The sequence below is a fragment of the Macadamia integrifolia genome, unplaced genomic scaffold (assembly GCF_013358625.1).
Source record: "Macadamia integrifolia cultivar HAES 741 unplaced genomic scaffold, SCU_Mint_v3 scaffold1194, whole genome shotgun sequence".
NCBI lineage: Eukaryota > Viridiplantae > Streptophyta > Magnoliopsida > Proteales > Proteaceae > Macadamia > Macadamia integrifolia.
Genome location: NW_024868116.1, coordinates 207230 through 234090, shown reverse-complemented (window position 1 = coordinate 234090; position 26861 = coordinate 207230). Strand labels below are relative to the sequence as shown.

The following is a 26861-nucleotide window of genomic DNA, read 5'->3' as shown; positions in this document are numbered from 1 at the left end:
GCACGTACATGGTCATGCCTTCAACTGTTCGATAGGGGAAAGGGGATGTGTAATTGCATTGTTGCCCCAGATCCCATCCAACGGTTGAAAGGCACAACTGTGCATAAAAGCTAGGTCCTTCAAGTATATATCAAAGTCTGACACTTATGAAACACAAAAACACAGCTTAATTCCCATAAAAAATTCTGGCTGCTTCAGTCTTAGCTCAACAGGTAAAGCATATGGCTTTTGTACCCCATGATGTTGGTTCAAGTACCATACAGAAAAATATCTGTCCCTACTGACAAACACACAATAAAAATAAAAGGACAAATTCACACAACATAGAACCACAATTGACTTTAGAATTCACAATTCACAATTCACAATTCACAATTCACAATTCACAATTCACATAATAAAGTATTTGCGAATGTAGATTCTATACTCTTACTCATATCTTACTCTTTTTCAAACATCAAATCCATCCTAAAAAGACTATGACACCCACACAAGTTCTATTAGTTCTTGAGTCATTTGGGTACAGAAAGAACAACAAAATAGAAGCACTACAAGTCTAAACAAAACCAAGTAATATCTTACAATCTCTATATAGAGTGGACAAGGTTGCAAGGTAGTCAACACCAAGGGAGATACCATGGCGCACAAATAAGTACCTAGAGAAAACCAGCCTTACATAAGAGAGAAGAATAAGGAGAAAGAAGAACAAATGAAGAGATGAGTAGAGAGAAACTGAACTGCTGACCAAGAGCTAGCTAGCACTAGTAGCAGTTTTGCGGGCTGGTAGATCCTCTGTATGTCCCTCCTCCACAATCTCCGAAGAGGGTGGGGCATTGGTCCCTTGGAACACTGGTTCTCCAGTGGCTGACGTGACTGCTGTGATTGGTGGAGAAACATCAGGCAGAGAACTAGCACTCGCATCGCCCTCCTGTAACAACAGTGACTCAGTGGCTGTCATGGTTGATGAGGGAATAACAGGCCCAGAACCAGCCAAAGGGGATAAGGAATGTAGTCTGGGAGATCCACTTACCGATCTGATACTCTTCAATTTGGCGACCATCTGCACCAATTCTTCATAATTGCAGGCAGGTACCTAAGCAAAAAAAAGAAAGTTTTTGTAGACAAGCGAAAATGAATGAAAAAAGGAAAAGGACAAGAGAGAAGGTGACTCACATAATCGTACCCACGTGAGTTCTCTTTGATGAGCTCACACGGCCTGGTGATGGAGACCTCCTTGCCCTGTTTCACATAGCTCCACTTTGGCAAATTTGGAAGATTGATGTCCTTGGGAACCAAGGAAATTTGACCCTTAGTGGGAAGAGTGTCTAAAATGCCAGGAAAAGAGGTAAAGGCATCCACTGGAGAAGACCCAGAAGTACTCATAGGAGGTGCTTCAATGAAGGTGTCATAAGCCTACAGCACGAAGGTCAAGTCAGTCTGATAAAAGGGAAAAATACATAAGCAATATATCAGGTAATGAAAAATATGCCAAGGCATGAATACCTGGTCAATATGTAGAAAACAATTATGCATGAACAGTGGTAAGCAATTTTGACATGGCCAAGAGTACCTAGGGGCAGTCATTCCTCAACTCTTGGTTATGATTTTATATTCTAACACTTCAAAACTACAAAGCATAAGAGTTAAGAAGAGTATATATATATATATATATATGTATGTATAGATCCACACATCAAAACGGCTCAGGTGAAATAGTCAAAGTTTAACTTTTGACTTGAATTTCACTAGTCTACTGAATTCTGAATTCTGAAAGCTGAAAGAAGCATAAAAAAATCGATTCTCACCATCAAATTTGACCAAAATTTGTGATCTTTGTAATTGATCCTATTCAGAAACTCCTAAATATAAAGGACGTGGATTCAATGAACTACTGCTTTACTTTCACAATCTTAGCTTCAACATTGTTCTTTGATGTTCTTTTTTTAAACAACTTCTTTTGATTTACAAAAGGATTACTAGCTCATTTGCTTCACCAAGAAAGCCTGAGCAATTTGAATAAGGGTAATTTACAGTGCCACCGCCTGGAGAATGTCAGTATTATAGGAACACCCCCTCTCTTTTACCAAATTAGACTCAGACCCCTTACCGTCAGTCTTTGTTAAATGAAAAGTTGAAATGACCATTATACCCTCCCTATTCACTAAAACTCAGGTTTTACCTCCGATTATTCAGTACAAGTTCCTCAACGGCGACGATGGCGATGATGGCAGAAACCCATAGCCCTCCCCTGCAATGAATCACTGGATATCACCACTTTCATCTCCTCCCGTGCCCACAATGGTAAGATCACCTTCATCAATGCCGCCACTGGTTGCTACCTCACCTTCCCCAAAGTCTAGCACGGTTGATTCCGTCGCCTCCTGCCGGTCCGAAACTCGCAACTAGGCGAAGACCACAAGGTTTCAATGGTTTCTATGAGGCAGATGTCGACACTGAGGAGATTTTCAGGAACTTCTTCTTTAGTGGGATGCCTCGGGCAACCACCCAGTTGCGTGGGTTTAGCTTTGGTACTGGCATGGGACCAAGTGTACGAACGACTGATAATGGCTCGGGCAACTTCAATATCAAGGCACTTCTTCAGTTACAGACCATCCTTCTTGTGCTTTTGCTGAATTTCTTACCATCTTGAGACCCATTTAAGCTCTTTCTAGGTCCTACCCATGTGAACACCGGTTTGTTATCAATAAAAAAATCAATTAAAACTCTTTGTCTGTGACTCCGTCCTGCTTGATCCACTTCTCCTCAGGGAATGAGTGAGACTAGATGACATGGCCATGCTACTTTACTCGTCCAACACCACCAGCGCCAGCGAGAGCGTGGTTTCATCGCACTGGAACCTGAGCCGTTTTAGGTTGGAAGATGGAGTAAAGTCAATATTGAATCTCCTCTTTTTTCTTACCATTGGGAGGAGCACCGCCCATTAGAATTTTAAATTTTAAATTTCAAATTTTGAATTTTGTATCATCGGGTGTAAACGAGAAAAAAGAACCAGAATCTCGCTGAGAATAGCAACAGTCAACTGGAACTGCAACGCCTGAGAAACAGAGAGCAGCCAAACCATCTCCTTCCGCGAACGGTGGTGGGATTTCTCAGGGAAACCTTTCTGAAGGTGGGATCACACCGTCGCCGCCGTGATCTCTGATGCTCTCAACGATTGCCGGTGGTCCAAATGATTTGGGGTCAAGGTACAGTAGTAACTATAGATTTGGGGATGAGACTTATTACATGGGTATTTTAGGTACTTCACATTTAATAAGGGTATTTTAGTATTTAAAATAAAAAATAGTAGCTGACATCAGCATATAAGGTATATTCCTTAACAGTGACTGCGGGGTCTCAGTCTAATTTGGTGAAAGAGAGGGGGTGTTCCTATAATACTGGCATTCTCCAGGGGGTGGCGCTAGGGTCCATGATTTTGACATACTTCTTGTACACTTTAGTCATTGAAAGGGTCATGAAGTATGAAGTGAAGTAGAAGAATACACACCGCCTGAAAAAAAAAGCATGCTTACTTCTTCGCATTGTTGCAATAACTTAGGCTCTGTACTGTAACAATCTAAAAAAAGGATTCTATTGTTTTTCTATTTTTTGGAACAAAAATGGGGTAAAAACTGTATGGTAAGCCTGGTTCAATTTCTTTTTTTTTTTTTTAATGAACCAGACACTTTTAAGGTTTTGGAGTCCCTTTTTTGGAACATGAAAGTGGTGCTTTTCATTCTCAGAATTGATTCTGAACAAAAGGGGATGAATCAACTTTGTAACTTAAGAAGGGAAAATACGTATTTTTCCCTCAAAACATAACAATAGGTGAAGGTAAGAAAAGCAAAACCCTATTGCCCTCTTTCACAGTTGCAACAGCCAGAGATACGAAGCATATGCAGCGTGAAGGGAACTGAAGCAAGAACGCAGAGCCTACCGTGTTGATTTGCTGTCGGTGATCCAACGTGAAGGTCTCTCTCTCTCCCTACTGATTTTCTTCTTTGTTTCCAGTTTATTTCATTGTTCCAGCAGATAGATGTTTGTTGCAGCCACCGTCTACGAAGACGACGCAGATCTGCCGTCGGCGAGGTAGGTCGATCTCTTTCCCTATCTTTCTTTCACTCCCTCTTGCCCCCTATCTCTCTCTCCCTCTCTTAACCCACTGATTCTCACCCTAAATGTTCCCCTTATATTATACAAAACCCGATTACTCTACAACTGCTTCGCTTGTTAACATATGAATAGAATCCAACCTCACTTCTCCACGTCTCAAGGAGAAGGCTTGGAGGGCTTGAGTTGAAATAAGCCTGTTGAAGAAGTAGAGCTCGATTTCCAAGTACTCAAACCTCACATCAATCTTGCGATTCAGATTGGAGAAGTTAGCAAGAAATGTGAAATAACTGTTCACAAAGCCTGGGGAATCCAGGTAAACACTATTGAGGATCGCACTGGTGGTTTCAAGTAATGGGTACCTGGGTTTGATAGAGCCTATGAGGTGGCAGTGGAAGTAGTGCTGGGGGTTTTGAGGGAAGCATCTTTAGGCTTTGGATTTTCAGAGGAAACCCTTGAAACCAAAAAAAGAAAAAAAAAAATGGAGGATTTGTGACTGATCAGTGAGCACTGAGGAGGGTGCTTTTCCAAAAATTAAACAATTTAATGTAAGAAAAAAGAAGCTTCTGGTGGGAAGGAGTCATGGATCATTTACCCCCTAATCGGGCTCTTTCACTCTCCCTTTCAATTTAGTGTCAAGGAGGTGATGTTGAAACTTTTCTGAATGGGTATCCTTTAATATGCCCACTTGTAAAAAGTAGCTTGAGTTGGGGAGAAGAGATTAGAGACACAAATACTTGTGATCTTAAGACTCTTTATTCCAAGTCCAATGTATTTGAAACTAGTTAGATCAACAGAACTGCATAAGTTAAGGATTGATTTGGACTCAATGAGACATATATGTAGATTGTAGAGGTCGGTTATTGGAGTTTGTTTTTGGACGAGTTTGTATGTTGAAAAGGCACATCTGCCTTTTGCTCATTCCTAATCTAATCAATTTGTAGGACAAGCCCAGTGAAGTATTATCAGACTATACACTATGAAAAAGATACTCACTCCAATCTCCAACTTTGGGTGATCTCTTTAATCAACCCAGGAACCAAAAAAGGGAGATAAGCAGTAAATTGTGCTGGGGAAAAAGTGGAGAACCAGAAAAAAAAAATGGATGAGAAAAAGTCCAAGTAGTCTCTCTAATCTACTTGATGTGTAGTGTGGCTCATGCATGTTGATGTCTAGATGTGAAGTGTTATTTATGCATTTGGACTTCAAAATCACCTGCGACACATAAATTTGGACAGCATTGCTCTCCCCCCCCCCCCAAAAAAAAAAAACACCTAAATCTGCAGTTTAAGACATTTAACTGATAATTTCCAGATACCTGTGTTCAGTGATGCTGTTTCAGGTAACAGAGATAGAGATCTGGGTTGCCATTAGGGGTTGTTAAGAGAAGTGTAGTGTTGATTTCAAAATAATAATGTTAGCTTGTTTATGTCTTATTTCGACTTTAGTTATTTGTATAATAATGGTTTCCATAACTTGGAATTTATTAAAAAAACCATTGACTATCCTTAGATTTTATTTAAAAATCACAACTTTGACACCCATGGTGAAGATGGCATTTTATGTAAATATTGGTTTCTAACATAAACGATTCTGTTAAGTGCGAACCATACAGGTTTCTATTTCTTCCAAGTAACAGAATCAATTTTTTTCTTTTTTGGCTTACCATACAGCATTTAAGACGCAGAATCACTCCAAAAAAAAAAGAAACGCAAAAAAGTGTGCCAGACCCAGAATCAAGCTAAAAAAACAGAATCATTACAGTATAGAGCCTTAAAGATTCATTGTTGTGCAAAAGATTACTTCAATTTTTTCTCAGCCTCTCCCTAAATAGACCTTTATGCCACCCTCTCCCTAAATACTCCCTTATACCACCCTCACCCCGGCGGTCCTCACCATTGGGAACACACCCACCTCCCTTAAACTTCCCAGTAATTCTCTCCAGCCACCCCTTGCCGCCACCATTTAATCTGAGCCTCCTCCCTGCTCCAGCCCCTGGGCTTCTGTAGCCAGCTCCTCCTCCTCGGCTCCCAAGGATGGGCACACCTTGTTCTTCTTCCCCCTACCCTTGAGAACAACAAAAAGATTGCTTTATGCCCCACTAGGTTTCTTGACCCTGAAATTGCAAAATGGTAACACTGCCTCACAGGGCACTTTCTCGGTAGCAGACCGCCATTCAATATTTTGAAATCTTCCTTCCACATTCCATAAGCAATGGAGGATCAATGGCCAGCTCTCTACCTTCATACTAGACAACGGTATCTTCATTTTCAAATTCTCCTTGGATGAAGATAAGAATACTGCTTTGGAAGGAGGTCCTTGGCTCGTCGGCAAGAAGCACAACTACTTGACGGTCTGGGACTAGTTCACTGTCTTCAACAAGATTGATTTCAAGTCCATCCTAGTTTGCATGGATCTTCCAAATCTCCCCCTTGACTATTGGTGAGCTCAAAGGCTGAGCATTGTTGGGTCGATCATCGGCAAGCCCTTATATTCGGATCTTAGAACAAAAACAATGGACAGCTTGGCCTTTGCACAAATATGCATAGAAATCTCTGCTACGGATATCCCTCTTTCATGTGTAACTAACTATCAAAGATGAGGGGCACTCCTTTGATCAGCAAGTAATGGATGTGATATGATAGTTGAAGATAGATGCAACATGGCTTTAAAATGGAGCTTTTCCATAGATCGATTCTATAGGCAACATTACACTAGCCGCAGGAGTCAAAAGGGGGGGTAACATCAATTCATTTAATGGACTAGCCCATAGGGCCATAGGGCCAACCAGTTTTGGAGTTGGGTCGGTCCACTTGGACTGGGGCTCTTTGGGTCTCTCGAACCCAAATCATAGGGAGTTTGTTTGCCCTTAGTTTTGCCTTGGACAACAAGACAACATGACAAGAAAACGCCATCGATTGGGGCTTCTAAAAGGATTTATTCTATCTTCATATATCAACCTTCATTCGTTATTAATGCTGAACCTGAGCCCTTTTTTGTGGTTTTGTTTAATCACAAAACTTCTTGAGTTTTCACCTAAGCAGGCTCTGGCAGATTGGTTGTTTTAATCTGTTTCACTTGTATTTATTAAGTTGGGTACACTGGCTACTGTTAGGCATTGGTACTGTGACTTTAAGAAATGTATTTTGTTACTATTTGGGGAGTTATTTTACATTCTGGTATCTGTATCTACTGTAGTGTCATTGGAGTTGTTAGCTGATCCTTACTTGGGGTCATACCTAGCCTACATTGTGCTACCATGGAAAACAGATTAGAAATCATACACACAAACACACTCAGAAGAGAAGGTTACACTAAAGGTTCAATTATATCTCACTTTTTATTAACATTTTGATATATTCTAAAATTTAAGCTTAATAATAGACTATTTATTCATTAAACCAAAAAAGTGTTTCTTGCAATTTCCTGGAAGAGTACAACTGACATGCGCAAATGATACTAATTGGAATTGGCATACCAGATTCATTGTAAAATAGTCTTACAGTTAAGAAAATCTGGTCCCCTGCAGTTCAAAACACACAGAAAATTTCTGGAACACAAATGAAAAAAGGACACTCACGTGGCGTGCGTTGCCTAAAGTCTCCCTTGCTTTGTTAAATAGATTGTTTGTGAATATTTAAATAGTTTCATTGGTCAGCTATATAGCAATACATGAAGCAATAAGTTTCTATTTAACTGGTCATGGGAAGTTGAAGAATATGATTATTCTCAAGTTTAATATTTCACTCCGGCTATTTGGCATTAAAATTGCTTGCTAGCTATCAAAGAAAAATATTCCACTAGAGAAGTTTATTTTTTCTGCCTAGTTAATTCTAAGTCGGTCTTTCTTTTCATGCAACTCAAAATTTCTAGTTAGTTCATAATTTACTAAAGAGTTAAGAGAGGTATTTTAAGGTTTTGGGTGTTCCCTATAAAGCCTATAATAGGTAATGCTGCATTGTAGTTGAGAGATGTATATTTGTTATTGAATGGAGCTAATTTAATTGGCACATTGTAGTTGAGAAAGGTCTTACACCTTGTCCCGCAAAGAAATAGGGATATCTTGAAGAAGAGCTGCATCAGTGTAACTTCTCCCATACTTCATCAACTCGCCCTTAATCTGATCTATGGTCTTGGTCTCCCTGGTGTCATCATTTCTTTTAAAGCAGTCTATCACTTCTAACATTTTGCCTCTAAAAATCTCTGTCTTTGACCTTTACATGAGTACTGAGCTTAGGTGGACAATGAGATAAGCACTTAGAATCATGATAAAAAGTTGAAACAGCATTGCAAATATCATTTCCCTGTAATTGGCTGGAAGTACATCACCATAACCTGCAGCATAAAAACAACAAAATTAGAACCTTCGTCTGCTCTATCACTCAATATATTTTATACCCTAATGCTCTTCCACCAGAAGCACATATTCTTTTTTCGTCATTCATAAAAGAATAACTAAATTGTGTTTTATTTATTTTCCACAAATAAAGTCTTCTCAATTTGCATGAAACCCCTTTTAAGCTGCAAATCCTGTATGTCAAGCATAGTTATCATGTTGACTAGGCGAGCCTAGGCATTTGGAGGGTCACCTAGGTTCCCTAGGTGTGAAGTATATTACTTATGTAATATAGCAAATTAGCAATGATAATTATATATAATTATGCTTACATGCAACATAGAAGCTATATTAATGCAATATGATACAATTATACTAGTAATGATCTAATATGAGAAAACCAGCATATAATAAACAAAGCATAGAATATAATATAAGCACATTCATCAAAACACAAAACAATATACATAAATCAAGGTGTAATCCCGTTAAGTGTCAACAAGGCGTTCTGCGGCCTTGGACCCAAGACAGTGGCATAGATCAATTCTTTGGCAAACAATACACCAGCTGAAAGAATCATAGGGTTGACCCATCGCACCAATTAATGGACCAGCCCACACGGCCATAGAGCCAACCAGTTTTGGTACTGGGCCAGCCCACTTGGGCTTGGGGTTTTTGGGTTCTTAAAAGCCGAATCGTTGGGTACATTCTGTCTTTAGTTCTGCCTAGGACAAGAAGACAAAGAGATAAGCAAGGAGGAGCGACTGAAGACTTCTAGAACAATTCTCTAGATTTTTTTCCTTTTTATTGTTATTAGTTGTTGTCTTTTCTCAAGTCCAAAGACAAGCTAGAAGTTTCTAGTTCTAGGAGTTTCCATTTTCTTTTGTTTTGTTATCATATTTGTTTCCCTTTTCATTAGTTTCCAATCAAAGGGCAGCTCTCCTTGCCTTTTTGTAATCAACCCTAGAGGTCTTCCCCACAATTTAAGATGAATAAATTTGCTTTGTGCAGTTCTCCATTGTCCTGTGAAAGGCTAAGACTGAGAGTCTTCAATAGGTGAGATGTGTGAGAGCCCTTGTCCTCCTTCCCCTGCTTGCTACCGATTCTCCCTTCCCTCCTTTAATTTTCTATTGATTGATTTTCTGAGTGATATTGGCTCTGTCTAAGAGTTGTTTAAAGCCTTTCGAAGACCAATAGCAACAACTGTTGCTGCTGAGAACTGTGAAGACCATTCAAGGCCTGTAGTTACCTAATTTAGAGATTTTCTGAGCCGCAACATCAACCAAAGATCCTCGGGTCATTACAGGCCATCTTTTGAGGAACTATTAGGGCCCTCCAATAGGCCACTTGACCAAGGAAGCTAGGTCATCTGAGGCCTGGTTGCTGAATTACAAGAAATCTCTAAGATTTTCGACTTAAATCAAGATTGGTCAGATCTGGAAATACAGCATCAACTTAGGCTATATTTTTGGAGTTTTTTAAGGCTTCCCTAAGCCTCACTCGTCGAGGGTTTTAGCCCCACCCAAGCTCTATTTTGGGAGTTCTTGGATTTCTCTCTTTTAACCTAAATTCCAAAATTTCAGGTATCGCATTCTGAATGTTCTCAGTTTGTCACTGGGAGTCATTGTTAGGACTTAGTTTGATGGTTGTTCGAGTCCCAAATATTATATGAACATTGGCAATTTGTCTACTACTTAGTTTGTTGGAATTTGACTCTGTTCTACCCAGCCGATTGGCTACTGTTTGAGGGTTGTTATATATACTGTTATCAGTACCGATGGTATTAATGAAGTTGTTAGTTGATCCTATTTCGGGTTGGGTATTTATACCTAGCCATATATCAGCTTGGTATCAAGCTATGGTGCGGGAGAGCTCCAACATTCTCCACCTAGCTCCCTTAAATACTAATGATGCACTTGCTCTAGTTATAAGAGGGGCAACAGAAATATTCTACCATGGAATGAGAGTTCAAAGAGTCCACCAGACTGGAGGTCAACAACAGACCACAGTCAATAATGCCCCTCAGCCTCCTCTTCCACCAGCTCAAAGGATAGCACAACCAGCCACCTACGATGATATGATGATCGTGATGGCAATCCATGCCATAACCAGAAGAAGCACAAGGTGAAGCTCGAACTGAAGGAGTACAATGGAAGACATGACCCAATCATCTTTATCTTTTATTACTGGTTAGTTGCCTTAGAAGACTACTTAGATTGGTTCACAATGACGGAGGAACGGAAGATTAAGTTAGTTGTACTAAGCTAATTGGAGGAGAAAAAACTCTGGTGGCATACACATAAAGAAAGGCTGGTGTCGTCGTATGGAGCCTACGAAGATGAAAGAGATCCCAAAGGAGAAATACCTTACCTGATCACTAGAGTCGACAAAGAAGACGACCAGCTTTTATCTCGTTTCAAATAGGACTGAGAGTTGATATATGAGACAAGATGGGTGTGACTGATATCCACAATCTGAATGATAGCTTTGAGAAGGCTCTTGATGCGCAAGATTTAAGGCCCTCGGCATTTCACTAATCAGTCTAGTGATGGTACGAAGAACTTTACCCTAATAAACCTAGTGGATTCCCTACCCGAGCTCCACAAGCTACATAAGATAAGGGTAAGGCCTCCATGGTTAATAGGGAAAGGAGTGGGACCAAGTGCTATCACTGTAATGGCCTAACGAGTATGGACATTTTGCTAAATTCTGTCCACAACGAGGTTAATCAAATTCCATCATTGTGGTTATTGAATCCAACCTTGAGATGCTTGTATGTGAGCCCCAAATGGAAGATGGCTGTGCTGTTAATTCCTCCCTTGAGGGAGAGGATTGTGATGACACCCTAGATGATGACTATGACGACAATATCTATGAGGTGAATGTCATGACATGAATTCTAGTCATTGAAGCAAAAGGGGAAGACCGGTGATGCTGTTGTATGAGGTGAATGTCATGACATGAATTCTGGTCATTGAAGCAAAAGGGGAAGATCGGCAATGCTGTTGTATCTTCTACACCTTGATGACTAACAAACCATCTACGACACAAGTGATTGTGGACAGCGAGAGTTGTGTGAATGTGGTGTCTCAAGAATTTTGATCCCATGTTCAAAGTGGCCACTGGCTCATCCCGTTGCATTCTACAGTGAGAAGCTCAACGATGCTAAAAAGAGGTAATCCACCTATGATTTGAAACTCTACTTTGTGATTAAAATATTGAAGCATTGAAGGCTCTATCTCATCAGCAAGGAGTTTATTCTCTACTTGGACCATGAAGGCCTCGAGTACTTACACAAGGGGTCTATTACTAATGTTGCCAGGCCAAATGGATTTCCTACCTACAAGAAATACAAAGTTGGAAAAGAGACCCAAGTGACAAGCATTGAGACGGAAAGTATTTCTGATGAACACTTTCACTGCCAACAACACTAGTTCACATTAAAGATGTGCATAAATCTGATGCAGACTTTTCTAACGTTTTTGGAAAATTACAGCAAGGTTGTATTGATGTAAAATACTCTTTGCTTGATGGATATCTTTTTCTAGGGACACATCTTTGCATTCCTAATAAATCCTTGAGGAAGCACCTAGTATGAGAACTACATGGAGGTCGAATGGGTGACACTTTGAAAGGATAAGATACAATCTGTTGTTGCAAAGTTGTACTAATGGCCACATCTATAGAAAGATATTAAGCACGTGATGCAAAGATGTGCTTTCCAACTTGTCAAAGAAAATAAACAAAACTAGGTCTCTACACGCATCTACCCATACCACATTTACCGTGGTTGCATTTTAGCATGGACTTTGTCCCCAGCTTACCAGCAACACGTGAGCAGCACGATTCTATCTTTTGTAATTGTGGACAGGATCTCGAAGGTTGCTCATTTTATACCATGTTGGAACACTTTCGATGTAGGCTACATAACCAAGCTCTTATTCAAAGAGGTGGTACATATTCATGGATTGCCAGAATCCATATCTTTCGATCGTGATGTAAAGCTCTTCAAGTACTTTTGATAGACTTTATGGATGAAGAAGAACACTAAGTTGAAACTCTCTTCAGCATTTCACCCACAAGTCTTGCTCATGGACAAACAAAAGTGGTGAATCGAAGCCTCGACAACCTTCTTTGATGTCTTGTTCATGATCACAAGAAGATATGGCCTTCAATTCTTGACATTTCCGAATTCATTTACAATAGCCTTGTCAACCGTATTATTGGGCGTACACCAGATAGTGCTTGGTCTTCAACCCCAAAGACCCATGGCTTTGGTACAGCAACCACAGACAAACATCGCAATTTCATTGAATTGCAGCCGGGTTTTATGGTGATAGATCAAATTGCTTCAGAATGATTCCCTTTGAATGCCAACCACAAGTTGCATTCTTGGAAAACGGTACCATTCAAAGTGCTGAAACGCATAGGTCCTTGTGCCTCCATGTTAAAATTGCCACCAAATATGAAGATCAACAACGTTTTCAACATGGCTCACCTCACAGTTTATGCAGACCAGCATAAAAAGGTGAACGAAACTGAGCACGCATCATGGCTCCCTCAATTCACAACATCTATCGATGTTGAGATCAAAGATGTGCTCGGCAACGAACTTATTATAATACGGGGTGACAAAAGTTACTATTCTTTTCTCATTAAATGGAAAGGACGGCCTATAAAAGATTGTACGTGGATCCATGCCGATGACATCAAGTGCCTTGATCCGGATCTATACGAGCAATACATGTCATTCCTCTATTCGTCTGAGATGGATGATTTTAAGAAGGGGGAGCTGATGTGGATCGATTCTTTGGCAAACAGTACACTAGCTGAAAGAATCATAGGGTTGGTCCATCACACCAATTAATGGACCAACCCACAGGCCATAGAGCCAACCAGTTTTGGGATTGGGCCAGCCTACTTGGTCTGGGGAATTTTGGGTCCCTCAAACCCAAATTATGGGACCATTCTTTTGTCTTTAATTCTGCCTTGGACAGCAAGACAAAGGGACAAGCAAGGAGGATCTGTATTCTTTTGTTTTCTTATTTGTTTCCTTGTTTGTTTCCCTTTTCACTAGTTTTCAATTGCAAGGCAGAACTCCATTCCTATATATTGTAATCAACCCTAGAGGTTTTTCCCACGATTTAAGATGAATAAATTTGCTTTGTGCAATTCTCCATTGTCCTGTGGGAGGTTGAGACTGAAATAGTCTTCAATGGGTGAGATGCCTTGGCTGTGAGAGCCCTTGTCCCCCATCCCCTGCTTGCTATCGATGCTCCCTTCTATCCTTTTATTTTCTATTGATTGATTGATTTTCTAAGTGATATTGGCTCCGTCTAAATTTGTTTGAACCCTTTCGAAGACCAACATCAACTACTGTTGCTTCTGAGAATTGTGGAGACCTTCAAGGCCTGTGGCTACCTAATCTAGAGATTTTGAGGGCAGCAACATCAACCCAAGATCTCACATATTCTTGGGCCATTACCAGCAATCTTTTGAGGAATTATAAGGGCCCTCCAATAGGCCACTCGACCAAGGAAGCTAGGCCATCAGAGGTCTAGTTGCTAAAATACAAAAAATCTTTCAGATTCTCAACCTAAATCAAGATTGGTCAGATATGGGAATACAGCCATCAACTCAGGCTATATTTTTTGAGTTTATTATACTTCCCTTAGTCTCACTCGACCAGGGATTCAACCCCACCCGGGCTCTATTTTGGGAGTTCTTGGATTTCTCTGTTTTAACCTAAATTCCCAGATTTCATGTTTTGAATCCTGCCCATTTTCTCAGTGTGTTATTTGGAGTTTGTCTCAGACTGTTAGGACTTAGTTTGGTGGTTGTTTGAGTCCTAATGAACATTGGTGGTTTTTGTCTACTACTTAATTTCCTGGAATTTGACTTTATTCTACCCTAGCCGATTGGCTACTGTTTGGGGGTTGTTATTTATACTGTTATCAGTTCTTATAGTAGCATTTGTTGTTGTTAGTTGATTCTATTTGGGGTTGGGTAATCTATTCCTTGCCTTACGTGAGAAAAAGCCTAGGCGTGTAGGTATGTGGACGCTTATGATGTCCAGAACATTATAGCAATTCTTTTTGTTTCCACCATCCTAGTTGAGTATATGACACAATAAGCGACTAGCATAGGACAGAGGGGAAAAACTTTGTATAATGAATCTTTAAAACATAAGAAAGATACTTACCCACTGTCGTCATGGTCGTAATTGACCAATATGCTGATACACAGTACCGATTTACGAAAGGTTTCTCTCTGAAATTTGTGAAATTGAGCTGACCCAGGGTTACATTTCCAATCCAGGTGTCTCTCTCATTGCAGGGAGGAATAGTGGTTGCGAGGTAATAGAATATGCAAGCTGCTATATGATTACAGTAGATTATAATAGTGGCAAGTTTGCTGATTCGAGCGAACTTGTAGTTGATCCAAACTATGTTATCCATCCGGTTGAAAGCACCCTTCAATTTGTACAATCTGCACAATCTGATCAACAAAATCCATCTCGGTCTTTCGCTCTTTCTAGTGTCCTGGTTACAGTAGATTTTATTAGAACTCCGAAAACAAGTAAGTTACATCAGAGATTTTTTACAACTTTCAATGATTAGGAAATGCTAAAGAGTGATGTTATATAGAAACAAAAATAGAATTTGTCTATAAAGTTATCTAATGCTCTTAAAAGTGTAACAAACAAGCTTTAGAGTGATGAAAAAAATTTTACATGGACAAATATGTTCATTTGGAAGTTGCACCTAGAGATATATACACACATAAACATGGAAATAATCATCTAGTTGTATTTTTCAAAAGTTAAACATGAGAGAGAGAGAGAGAAATTAGTTAATTTTCTCAATTCCTAAAGTAAAATCATATTAAATTTACTATGTGAAACAAACTTAAATAGTTTGATTTTCCTATAATTTCTTTTGGTTTTTCATAGCCCAAGAAAAATAGAGATATAATGCACTATTCAGTAAAAGTTACAAATATATTTCATTTAAGATAAAGTGATAAACAAGGTATTAAATACAAGACAATAAAAGCAAAAAAAAATTAGATGCAGTATGGTTCAAGTCATGGCTAGCTCTCCCAAAAATAAAAGATTTAGGCTCTCTTTGGTATGGTTTATATTTCTATTTATTTGACACATTTTTATTTTTTCAGTCGTATGGTATGATTTTTTACCCCTTTTTCATAAATATAAATAAATAAAAACTAGAATTCATAAACAGCTGAGAAATTATTTATGATCTATGGCCACAAACCATTTATTTTTTGTTTATGCGGTAACTTCTAATGAGCACGTGTTTTAAGGGATCAAAAACAAAAGTAATTAATTTGATCCTTTTAGAAACCCTTCCTCTGACAATTCTAAATTCTCTAACTACGACTTCCCCTATTTCTTCTGGACCACAGATCTAACAAGCACAAGGCACCCCACATACAAGAGGAAATTGCCCTTCCAAAACTAGAGTCTTTCTTTATGAGATCCAGCATAGAGGTGCAGAGGTGGGCCGACAGTCTAGTAGCGATGAGAGGAAGACCAATATATTTGACAAGGAAAGAGCCAAGGGTAAAGCTAGTGCGCTTGAAGAGGCAGACTTTGGTAACATCAAAGACCCTAGTAAGAAAAAGTTGGTATTTGAGGAGATTGATGCTAAGAAAAGGCAGGGCTTCGAAGAGGCTAAGAGAAGACATAATAGCCTCAATGGAGGGGAACTCGGCTCTGGAGAAAATCATCAGATCATCAGTGAAAGCAAGGTGAGTTAAATTAAGGCTCTTGCACTTTGGTAGGGGGAGATGAGGTGGAGGTCAATGCAAGATTGAATGGATCTAGAGAGGACCTCAAGGGAAAGGGAGAAGGGGGCAACCTCGGCGAATACCCCTTAAGGAGGAAAAGTAACCAACAATGTTACCATTGACAAGGATAGAGAAACAGGAGGAAAAAATACAGGAGTGGATCTAGTGCATGAAGACGGGGGAAAAAGAGATCTATAATAAGACCTCATTGATGAATCCCCAATTGATGGAATCAAAAGCCTTGTGGATATCAATATTGATGAGGGCAACATGGGTGGGATTTCTTGTATAAACCTTTGACAATCTTATGGCTCCATGGTTTCAGGAATCGGATCAGATCGGTAGCAATAGGTTGGATTGGATCAATTGGAATCTGCTGGATTGGATTGATATCGGCCTTGACCGATCCCAATTCTTGGCCGATACTGTATCAGTGGATCAGTACAGATAAGGGTTAAAGTGGAAAAAAATGGCTTTAAACATAAAACCATGGGTATTTCTGTCCGATCTAGGGCGATCTGGAACGGAATTTGCCTTAACTGATCCCGTTCCTACAAGGATTAAAGTATCGATATCGACCACCTTATCGATCGGCTAAATTTAAGATACGTATCGAAGGGTATCGTATCGTATCGTATTAACTAAGGGCCCGTTTGATAAAGTTTCTGCCGTTTCTGTTTCAAGAAACGGCAGAAACATAAATTTCCGTTTATAGAAATAGAAACGGAATTGAAAGTGTTTGATAAGTCATATTTTTAGAAATCGATGGTAACCAGTGAAAGAATTGCCACAAGTCGTTTCGCCTGGGTCGTTTCTTGAACCATAAATAAGTAAAAATTTCTATTTCTATTTCTAAAAATAAGTGAAACGAAACAGTTTTATCAGACGCTTTATGCTCCGTTTCTGCTGTTTCTGGAAACAGAAACGGCAGAAACGTGTTTCTTGAAACGTTATCAAACGGGCCCTAAGATATGCTAAAGATCAAGGAATAAAGTATCGGTATCGGTTGTTGTATCGGTCAACTAAATTTAAGATACCTATCAGAGCGGTATCGTATCGTATCAGAAATAGTTTAAACCTTGTGTTCCTGATACCAAGTTCGCAAACCATACATGGGACAAGATAATGTTGTCAGAGATGCTCCTCCCAACAATAAAAGCGGACTGGTTAGGACTAACGAATCAATGACAATCTGAAGATTGTTGGACAAGATTTTAGGAATGAATTTGTAGAGGAGATTGCAGAGGGAGATTGGTCTATAATCAGACATGGAGAAGGCTCCATTTTACTTATGGATAAGACACAGGAAGGTATGATTCTCTCCTTAGATTTGGCTAGGGAAGAAGCTTTGAATTGCCTATATGAGATCCTTTTGGATGATGTCCCAACAATACGAAAAGAACCCCATGTTGAAGCCATAAGGATTAGAGGCTTTGCTAGGCTTGATAGAGTGAACGATAGACAAGATTTCATCATTTGAGGGAATAGCCTAGAGGGAGGACAAGACGTGATTGGGGATGAATTTGTTGAGCATGAGAGGGGGAAGATGAGGGGGATTGAAGATATCCTTGAAGTAGTTAATAACCCCAGATTTAATGCTCTTAGAGGAGAGGGGGGTGTTATCCTTAGTAGTAAGGTTAGGAATGGAGTTGGCATTTAATTTGGCTTTCAAAAATTGGTAGAAATAAGACAAATTGGAGTTGCCAAGCTCCAATCATTTGATCCTGGATTTTTGCCGAAGGAAGCTCTCTTTTTAAGCAATCAAGGAGGAAAGCTAAGCAGAAATGGATTTTTCTTCGTAAGAAAGGAAATGGTAATGAACATCCAGCTAGAGGCTGGACTGAATAGTAGACAGCTTAAGTCTGCAGACAAAGACAGAAGAGATGTTTCCAAAGGAGTTGGAATTCCAAAATATGAGGGCAGCTTAACATTTTTTAGCAACCTCGAGAAGGCAACGAGGGGAGTGGAGAAAGCATGAACCGACAGAGCCCAAGCAGTTCTAACTATAGGAAGAAAATCCTGATGGAGGGTCCACATGTAAAAGAATTTGAAGGGTTTGGGCCGGAATGAAATGTAAGGTTTGATAAAGGAGATAGGGCTATGGTCGAAGATACCCAGAAGGTTGAAGGAAACATGTGAGAAGGGAAAAGAAGCAAGCCAGGCTTCACTAATCAGAACTCTGTCTAATCAAATATGGAGGGTTGACTTTTTATCCTTTTGGAATTTTATTTTGAAACAAATTTTATGGGAAATGACTTTTTCTTATTTATGAATAATATCTTAAGGAAACGATTTTATAACAAACAATATTTGCAAAACAAAGTGCCAAACCTGTTTCGATACCATTTTGAGGCACCCTACAATAAGGCGACAACTGCCTAGACCCCAAGAGAACCAACTGGACTCCTAGGTGATGCCTTGACAACTATGCAACAAAAGGAAACGAAATTTCCAAAAAGCTGTCGAAATTTGGTATGTCTAGTGAGTGAGTCGCTTAATGTTTCATTTTGAGCTGGGCCAAAAATGAAAATTTTCGATAAGCATTGGCTGAAACCACCGGAATTTTGAACCATAGTCTTACACGGATAAATCTCAAGATAATGCCACCGTATTCTTAGATGGATACATCTTTACATACTACCATAGAAGCTACTCTTTGTGTCACCCCACCTCACGTTAATTCTATAATTTACAATTACTATTTCTCTTTCTTCATTCTATGTCAATTTGAGGTATCTCCCTACAATCTATCCTGATCAATTCATAACCAAACCTTAGCATGGATCCAACCTAGTACGAAGAGAGAGTGTAATGCCCCAAAGTTTGGCACCTTAGGATATTTTTTCTTTCGCCTCTTTAAATATTTGTTTTGTCACTTAATTAATAACTTGAGTGTTAGCCTGGTGATCATGAGTTAAGTTGGTGAGAGGTTAGGGTTCAAATCTTATCAGTTTTAAAAAAGGGGTGATGAAGCTAATTTAATATCTATTAGGGCTTATTTTGGTAGAAATAAGCTTTGGGATGGGTTATATATGTGTTGGGCCTTTAGTTTCAAGTGTTTATTTTGTAATGGGCCACTTTTATGGCCTATAATATGGGTATGGGCTAGGATTACGGGATTAGTCAAGTAAGAGTTTCTATTTCTTTACGTTACTTATTATTAAGTGTATTAGTTAGACTAGATTAAGAATTTATAAGTCCACTCCTATTTTGAGTCTATTTCCTTTGTTATTGCAATTTCCTAGTCAATTTAGGAGTCCTATTGGTATAGGATTGGGTTAGGCCGTTCCTTTTTAGTGTCTAAGTCTATTTTTGAGTCTTCTATATAAGTTTGTAAGAGGGTCAAGCATTGTACACGAATTTTACTATTAAAAATTTCTGTTGTTGGTGCTCATCTTCATGTGTGAAGACTTCCTTGTGTTTGGTCAAGGTGACAAAACCGATGTTTGATCCGATTGATTAAATCTTCTCTACAAGCTACTGTGTTCTCTCATTACTATTGAGAGTTCTCTCTATTCAATTTCTAATTTCTACCATTGACAAGTATAGTTTTTCAAGTTCTTCACCTAAGATTCTTTTTTCTAAAAGGTCGGATATAGAGTGTTTTCTAGATTAAGAAATTCAGCCATCCGATCGATCTGAAATTTTGGACACATGTTAATCATCCCTAGATTAGAACTTGATTTGAATCTACGATAATTCTGAAAGATGGATCGTGAGATATTTTATTATTTTCGATTATGCCCTTGCATATTAATGAAATCAGTAAAATTTTGAGATCTGAATCTGTAATTCGTTAATTACTTTTAATCTAGCCGTCAGATCGTGATTATCTTTTAGGGTTAGTAAAGCTACCCTAGGGGATGGTACAACCCAAATTTGAGGAGCATTTAACCAACGGATTGAGAGTAAATTCAGATTTACTGAAATCCGAAAATTTCATCCTAAACTAAAATACATCTAGTTAATTTTTCATCAGTCAACCAATCATTCTCATGTTCTTAAGGATGATAACACATGTCAAGGGTGGTTGATTCCTAGAGTTTGACCTCCATTTAAGAGGGCTGACTTTTGACTTCAGTTGACTTATAGGAAAAGTGGGGTATTGAATTACTTTTGAATTAGGCAAATAAGATTTCCACTGGTCGTGGCTGTCATGAAGTTGTAAACAACCTCCCTCCTCTTTAAGTTAATTTAACTTTATTTTTATTTTGTTTTCAGTTCCAAATTTGCCCCTTCCATCTTGTATGCTACCTATCCCTTTGGTTCCCTTTTCTTACGATTTTTAACTTTTAACTATTTATGGGATTGCTTTTTTTTTTTTTTTTTTTTTTTTTGGTTATTTATATCCTAAGGAACTGCCCAAGGGGACTTCACTCACACACAATAGGGGAGGGGGGATGATAGGAAGGGGGGAATGCATGTGACAGGAGTTGATCCCTAGACCACAAACCTGGAACCTGTTCTACAAGCAAAGGCTGCAACCAGTGCGATATGCACTGAATTCACTACGGGATTGCCATTACACATTTCAATTGAGTTATTCATTAGTTGAGACGGTCCATAACAAAACCGAATAGGGTTCAAGTTCCACATCGACCAGATTTGACTAGCCCTAGCCAACAGATTTTTAGGAGGGCCAAATGTCACAAGACATGGTTTTAAAAAAAAAAAAAATCCATTGGCCACTTCAGATGAAAGCACTCAGACAGTTCCACCTCCGATCAGGAACAATTGGAAAAAAAAAAAATGATGAAAAACAAAGCTTATGTCTGTTTTAACCACGGTATCCCGTGGTATTAGTCTGATTGGCATATACATAATAGTAATTGATTCCTAATTTAATTCGTTGACCAGCTTTAAGATCAGTCAAGCATTGGTATAGAACACGACCAATACCAATAAAGATTTGCCAATACATGGGATCCAATACCAATTTCCAAAGCCAAAAAGTTTTTTTTTAGGGGAAATTATTTTTAAAATTTATTAGATGCAAGAAATCTGGTGTTGGGTCTTTTTTTTCTTTTCTTTTGTTATTAATGCATTGTTGTTTCCTCCTTTAGGAATTATAGAATGTCAATTACCATCTTAATGCCCGCTCCCCCCACAGACAACTAATATAAGTTCTAATTGAAAAATCATTAATTAAATATTACATAAAAAAATAGACAAACCTTGTGATATTCTGGTAAATCGCTGATCCGATTTGTGCATACATCATCTATATCGTTGATAAACTGAAATTGAAAGATCATGATCAGTTCTACAAATTAAAATATTTAGTAACTGAATTGAGCAATGATTTCTTGACCAAAAAATAATAAATTGAGCAATAATTTAAGATGTATTAAATAAGAATAGCAAATACCTTGAAATTATAAAGCAAGAACGGTGATCTTTGTGTGGGAAACTCCACATCAGAAATAAACACAATGCACCAATAACTATTGGCCAGGGTCTTTACTGTTTGATTTGTTTAAATGGAAACCTTAAAAGGGCCTTTTCTGTTAGATTTGTTTCGGAATTTATAGAAAGTCAAAAGTCTTCTACTTGGCTTTCTTGGAAAGAGAGAGAGAGTCAAAAATTTGTAACTAGGTTTTGCTTATCTCTTCTGAAACCAAGTTACTAGGGCTAGGGCTACTTATACTGAAATGGGGTATTGCTTAAGAGAGAGAGTAAGCATGTATGTACTTACTGCGTCTCTGACCACAAGAGAAGGGCGAGCATTATGGTTGCAGAGGTCGAAACAAACTTCCATCCCTGAATTCCCACTGCCAACCACCAGAATTCTCTTGTTGTCAAAAATCCGACCGTTCTTATAATCATAGTTGTCATGGCGTCGCCTAGGCCTCGCCAAGGCGACGATTTGGTGTCCTGGCAAAAAAAGAAGTTCATGGCAGTGCTACGATTTACATGACTCACAAATGGCGGTCGTCATTGGCTGATAGGCATTGCTATGGCATCGCCATGGACGCCAGGTCACGCCTGATTCACTAGGCGGTTTATTTTTTGTAAAATACAGGGTGATTTTGATAGGGCTATGTTGATTTTTGATGATTTGATGTTGCTTAATGTTGGTTTTATATGTTATAGGGTATATATTGTAGGCTTGTAGCATGCTAAATAACTTTAGAAAATAGGAAAAATAAAAAAATAGCATACTAAATAACTTTAGAAAATAGAAAAAATAAAAAATGACACATGGGGGATTTGACCGCCATGGCAACGCCATAACGAGCGATTCATCGCCAAATCGATTAGCCACGCCTCCACCGCCTTGGATCGATTTGACGTCGTGACAACTATGCTTATAATGACTGGTGTGTACTTTAGGGCCATTAAACTAAGTCGTCCCTTCAATCTTCGGCACCACTGCCTCTGCATTCTCTCTGATAGCCACCAACCACCGACAGACATACTGTCTCCTCCTCCTTCAAACCCATAGTCTTGACCCTCCAAAACCCAAGATTGTGATCATACTCTGCGTTCTTCAGTCTCGTTGAACACGGGCTTCAAATCAAACAACTTGGCATAGGATTCCAAGCAATCCAAGAACTGCTCTTTCGTTGGATAAGTAGAGAACCGGCAGGGAATGGCATAAGGGGAGACTCACAAAATTGTTTAGGGAGATGGAGACGAAGGCAGTCATAAGTCTTGAGCTGCCAAAGAGAAGATGGGATGGTGGCACCACTGCCGTGGGCTGCTTATCTCTTGTTCTCTCTCTGAACTCTTCTCTTTTTCCTTCTTATCTTCTTCTTTTCTCCTTCCTACCACTCCTATTCTCTGTTGCTGTTATCGGTTCCCTGTTCTGGGCAGTAGATACAGCCCCAGTTTAGAGGATTGACCTCTTTCTCCTTTAAGGTTTCTGGATTGAGCTTTTGGTTGAAGGAAGCCCTCTCCAAGGCGACCCTAACCCTTGAATATCATGCCTGAAGGTGACTCCTGCTGTGAGAAACAAAAACCTGCAACTCAGGTTACCTAAACCTACCGCCAGATCTGGTTTGCAGGCACTACAGCCCCTGTTTGCATTGTTGTTCTGAAGTATTTCCCATCTGAAATCAAGAGGCCCTTTAGTGAAGCATCATCACCTGAAATCTCAGCCCTAATAGAGGAGATTTGAAGGAGATTTACCCCTCGCAAGCTGCTGGTTTCTTCCGCCTCTGCCGGTTGTCTAAGGAAGGAGAAGATAGACTCGTGAGTTGTGGTTTATAACCCTTTAATTTCGTTTTTCCTATTAGACCCCAGCCTTTAACTTTTAATTCCCTTTGAGTTTCTTTATTTCTAATTCTAGAATACCCCTCCCTCATCTAATGTTATTCCTTGATTCCCATTAATTAGATTGGTGACTTATAATTACAATTCTGCCATTCTTTATTATAAACATCAAATAAATTTCCAGAATTGAGTTTTCTTTGGGATTAATTCCAGATCTGTCCTCATTCAGCTATTTCATTCCAAAAAAGGTTTTTAAGTTGTGCCATAAATTACATTACTGCCACTGGTTTGTTTAAATTGAATTATTTGTTAATTGTGGGCCCCTAAGCAATCCGATTCCGAATTTTGGAACCCGGATCCGCATCACTCTTCAACAAAAGCCAGTTGAAATAGGTAGGACTCAACTAGCTAGGTAATACCTAGTATAACATCCACTGAACTATAGTTTTAGCCAATGTTACATTGTTACCCAGACTCTTCATGTATAGTTAATAATTGTGCCAACACTACAGAACATGATTATGGGTACAGGATATATGTCCAACACAAATCCCAGCAGTAGGACACTTGGTCATAACCTTCCTTTTGACACATTTCAGCTGAAGGCTTGTCCCCATACCCATTATTGCACACATGTTTCTATATCCTAAGTTCAAAACTTCAAATCAATCCAACTCCTCATCGCATACATGTAACTGATCCAGTACCCAAACCCATGTAACAATGGTTTTAGTAATACAGCTGGTTTACTAAACAGAATGTTTTTAAATATAGATGGAGAAGGAAAGAAAGATATATAATTGAGCTAACAGTAAACAGTTGGCACACAATAATTTGATTGTTCTAAATTCTAAATTCTAAACTCACCTACATAATGAAGAACTAGTTTACATTGGTGAAGTTCATCACAGCATGTTGTCTAGATATATCAATGACCGGGGAGGAGCTAAATCGACCAACAAAAGATACAGATATGTCATGGTTTCTTCCAAAGCAAAAATTAACCCTCACCCAGTCTCCTCTTTCCTGAATAAAATAAGAAGTTTCCACTCTCCTTCATTGCATCACGTATGAATAGAAGCATACCCAAAAAAAAATAAAAAGTAGAGAAAACAAATGTTATCTAGGACTAGCCAAGCTCTGTGACCTTGGAAAGAAGAGAAAAAGTGCCTTATGCGAAGTCAAGAGCCAAAGACTCTAAACAAACGTGTGTTATACACTAAAATGTCATGGTTCACAAATTAAATATTCTAATATTCTTCACCAACAAAAGTATAAGACACTACATTCCTCAACTCAGAGTCAATCCCAAACACACGAAATGCACTCTCCATATCCCTTGCTTTTGAGTACATGTCTGTGAGAGCATTGCCCACACAAGTCTCTAATTCAAATCCTATTTTCACAATCCATGAATGAAGAGACATCCCAAATGTGGAATCCTTAAGCGCCCCACAGGTGCCTAATGTGCTACAAAAGACATATTGATTGACGGTGATCCCTTCATGAATCATCTTCCTAAAAGATAACAAAGCTTCCTCGAAGTTACCATTCTTTGTGTATCCATCAATCATCGCTGTCCATGAAACCTAATCTTTATATGGCATTTCACTCAAAATTTGGTAAGCATCTGCCAGAGCTCCACACTTCGAGTACATATCAGCAAGATTACTGCCCACAAATAATTCATCATTAAAACCCATCTTTATACTAAGAGAATGCAGTTGCTTCCCAATTTCAAGTGACTCCAGGGAGGCGGAAGATTGAATTACATTTGAAAATGCGAATTGGGTAGGCTTTTCTCAAGTATTTCGCATTTGAGTGAAAGTTTTCAAAGCTTCTCTGAATCCCCCATTCTGGGAAAGTCCAGAAATCAAAGCAGTCCAAGAAACCAGGTTTCTGTAAGGCATTGCGTCGAACACGTTCCATGCAAAGTCTAATTCTACGGACTTTGGGTACATGTTCACAAGATGATTTGAGACAAAGATGCATAACTGGTAACCACTGCAAATTAGGTAAGCATGGAGCTGCTTACCTTTGGTCAGTTGCCTGGTTCGTGCGCAGGTTTGAATAACGTGTGCCAAGGAGATAGAGTCTTTGATCATGTGATACCGTTGGTTTCGAAAGTTATCGTCAAGGAGAAGAGGAGGAGGAGAGAACAGATCTGCTCTGAGATGAAAAGGAGAGAAGGAGAGAACGAGTCCACCGGTGATCGGCAGGGAAGAGGGAAGGAGTAGATGAGGAATGAGATGAGGAGAGGAGGAGTGATCGGCGGGAAAGAGGGAAGGAGGAGATTAGGAATCGAGTCTCAGACTCTCAACCCCCGATGGATTTTTCGGGTTGTTTTATTGACAATTTTTAAGGTAAATTTTCCATCCATACCTGACATAGCTCTCACAAATAGCATACCTGACATAGCTCGCGAAAGATCGAATCAGAGTTGGAGTCGTTGAAGCTCTGAAGCAAGAACCGAATCTGGCTCGAAACGGTCGCAGAGAAAGGAAGCATGACGGCGGGAGAGAATGATTGATTGCTAGGGTTTCTGGTGAGAAATAAAAGAGGTAAATAGGAGATAGGGGTGTCAAAACCTAGCCCCTAACCGATAAAACTGACCACCAATAAAACCTGAATCGAATCAAACCGATTCTTATTGGATTGGTTTTGGACTGAGGTATGTTGGGACCAGCAAAATACCAATCCAAACCGAATGAAACCCATAAAAAAATTAAATGATTATGAGATTATAAATTGATTATGAGATTATAAATTGACTATCCATTTTTTCCAATATTAGGGAGAATTTTTTTTATTGTAAGAGAAATTGTTACAAATCATTGAATATTAGGTCATGAATATATAAATTGATTTGTATTTTGTAATAATGCTTCATGATTTCCTTGTTCCTGATACAAAACTAGTTGGATAGTTAAATGAATGATTGGATAATAGGATTCATTTTATGATTTCAATATTAGTTATCCTCTCAGTAATTTGCTATCCATTGGTTTCAACTTTCAATAATAGTTATATTTTCTTTACAACGATAAATCATAATTTAATCATAAATTTGAAGTGTTTTTTTGGTCATATCTTGTCACTATATAATGTAGGACTGGATTTGGACAACCAAACCAGAGCCAAGACTGCAGGATTTTATAAACCAGAGAACAACCAATAATCACCCAAAATTAGGCAGCAAACAACAGTTCAGAACTAAGAGTCGAACATCCCTTGTAAATCAGAATTTTCAAACCAGAATTTGGAGTTTCTGAAATCAGAGATTACACCAAAAAAATGGACTAACCAGCAGCAGGTATAGAGTATTTAATAAGCCACAATCAGAAACAAATGCCATAGGAACAGGTAAGTCAAACTAGATTCGAAATCT

General features: G+C 39.0%; 1 protein-coding gene across 7 annotated transcripts; it reads right to left on the bottom strand.

Moving 5' to 3' along the window:
• Nucleotides 1-389: 389 nt before the first annotated feature.
• On the bottom strand, nt 390-26037 carry LOC122063112. Of its 7 annotated transcripts, none has more exons than XM_042626794.1 (8): nt 25883-26037; nt 21433-21495; nt 14649-14988; nt 8147-8445; nt 1174-1413; nt 1031-1093; nt 739-928; nt 390-656 (listed from the first exon to the last, which is right to left on the bottom strand). In XM_042626794.1, the coding sequence occupies exons 4-7, from the start codon at nt 8294-8296 to the stop codon at nt 752-754; spliced, it is 630 nt and encodes a 209-aa protein (XP_042482728.1). In that variant the 5' UTR covers nt 8297-8445; nt 14649-14988; nt 21433-21495; nt 25883-26037; the 3' UTR covers nt 390-656; nt 739-751. The 7 variants fall into 7 exon arrangements, with proteins under 7 accessions (XP_042482728.1, XP_042482729.1, XP_042482730.1 ...); XM_042626795.1 differs by having other exon boundaries at nt 746-928; XM_042626796.1 differs by lacking the exon at nt 25883-26037 and adding an exon at nt 25509-25869.
• Nucleotides 26038-26861: the final 824 nt, after the last annotated feature.

Bases quoted from the DNA above. Each gene is read 5' to 3' on its own strand.
- LOC122063112 (XM_042626794.1), bottom strand. From the start codon at position 8,296: ATGTTAGAAGTGATAGACTGCTTTAAAAGAAATGATGACACCAGGGAG. The intron at 1,414-8,146 runs GTGTAAGACCTT...TTCGTGCTGTAG, and splicing joins CTATTTCTTTGCGGGACAAG to GCTTATGACACCTTCATTGA. The intron at 1,094-1,173 runs GTGAGTCACCTT...TTTTTTGCTTAG, and splicing joins ACTCACGTGGGTACGATTAT to GTACCTGCCTGCAATTATGA.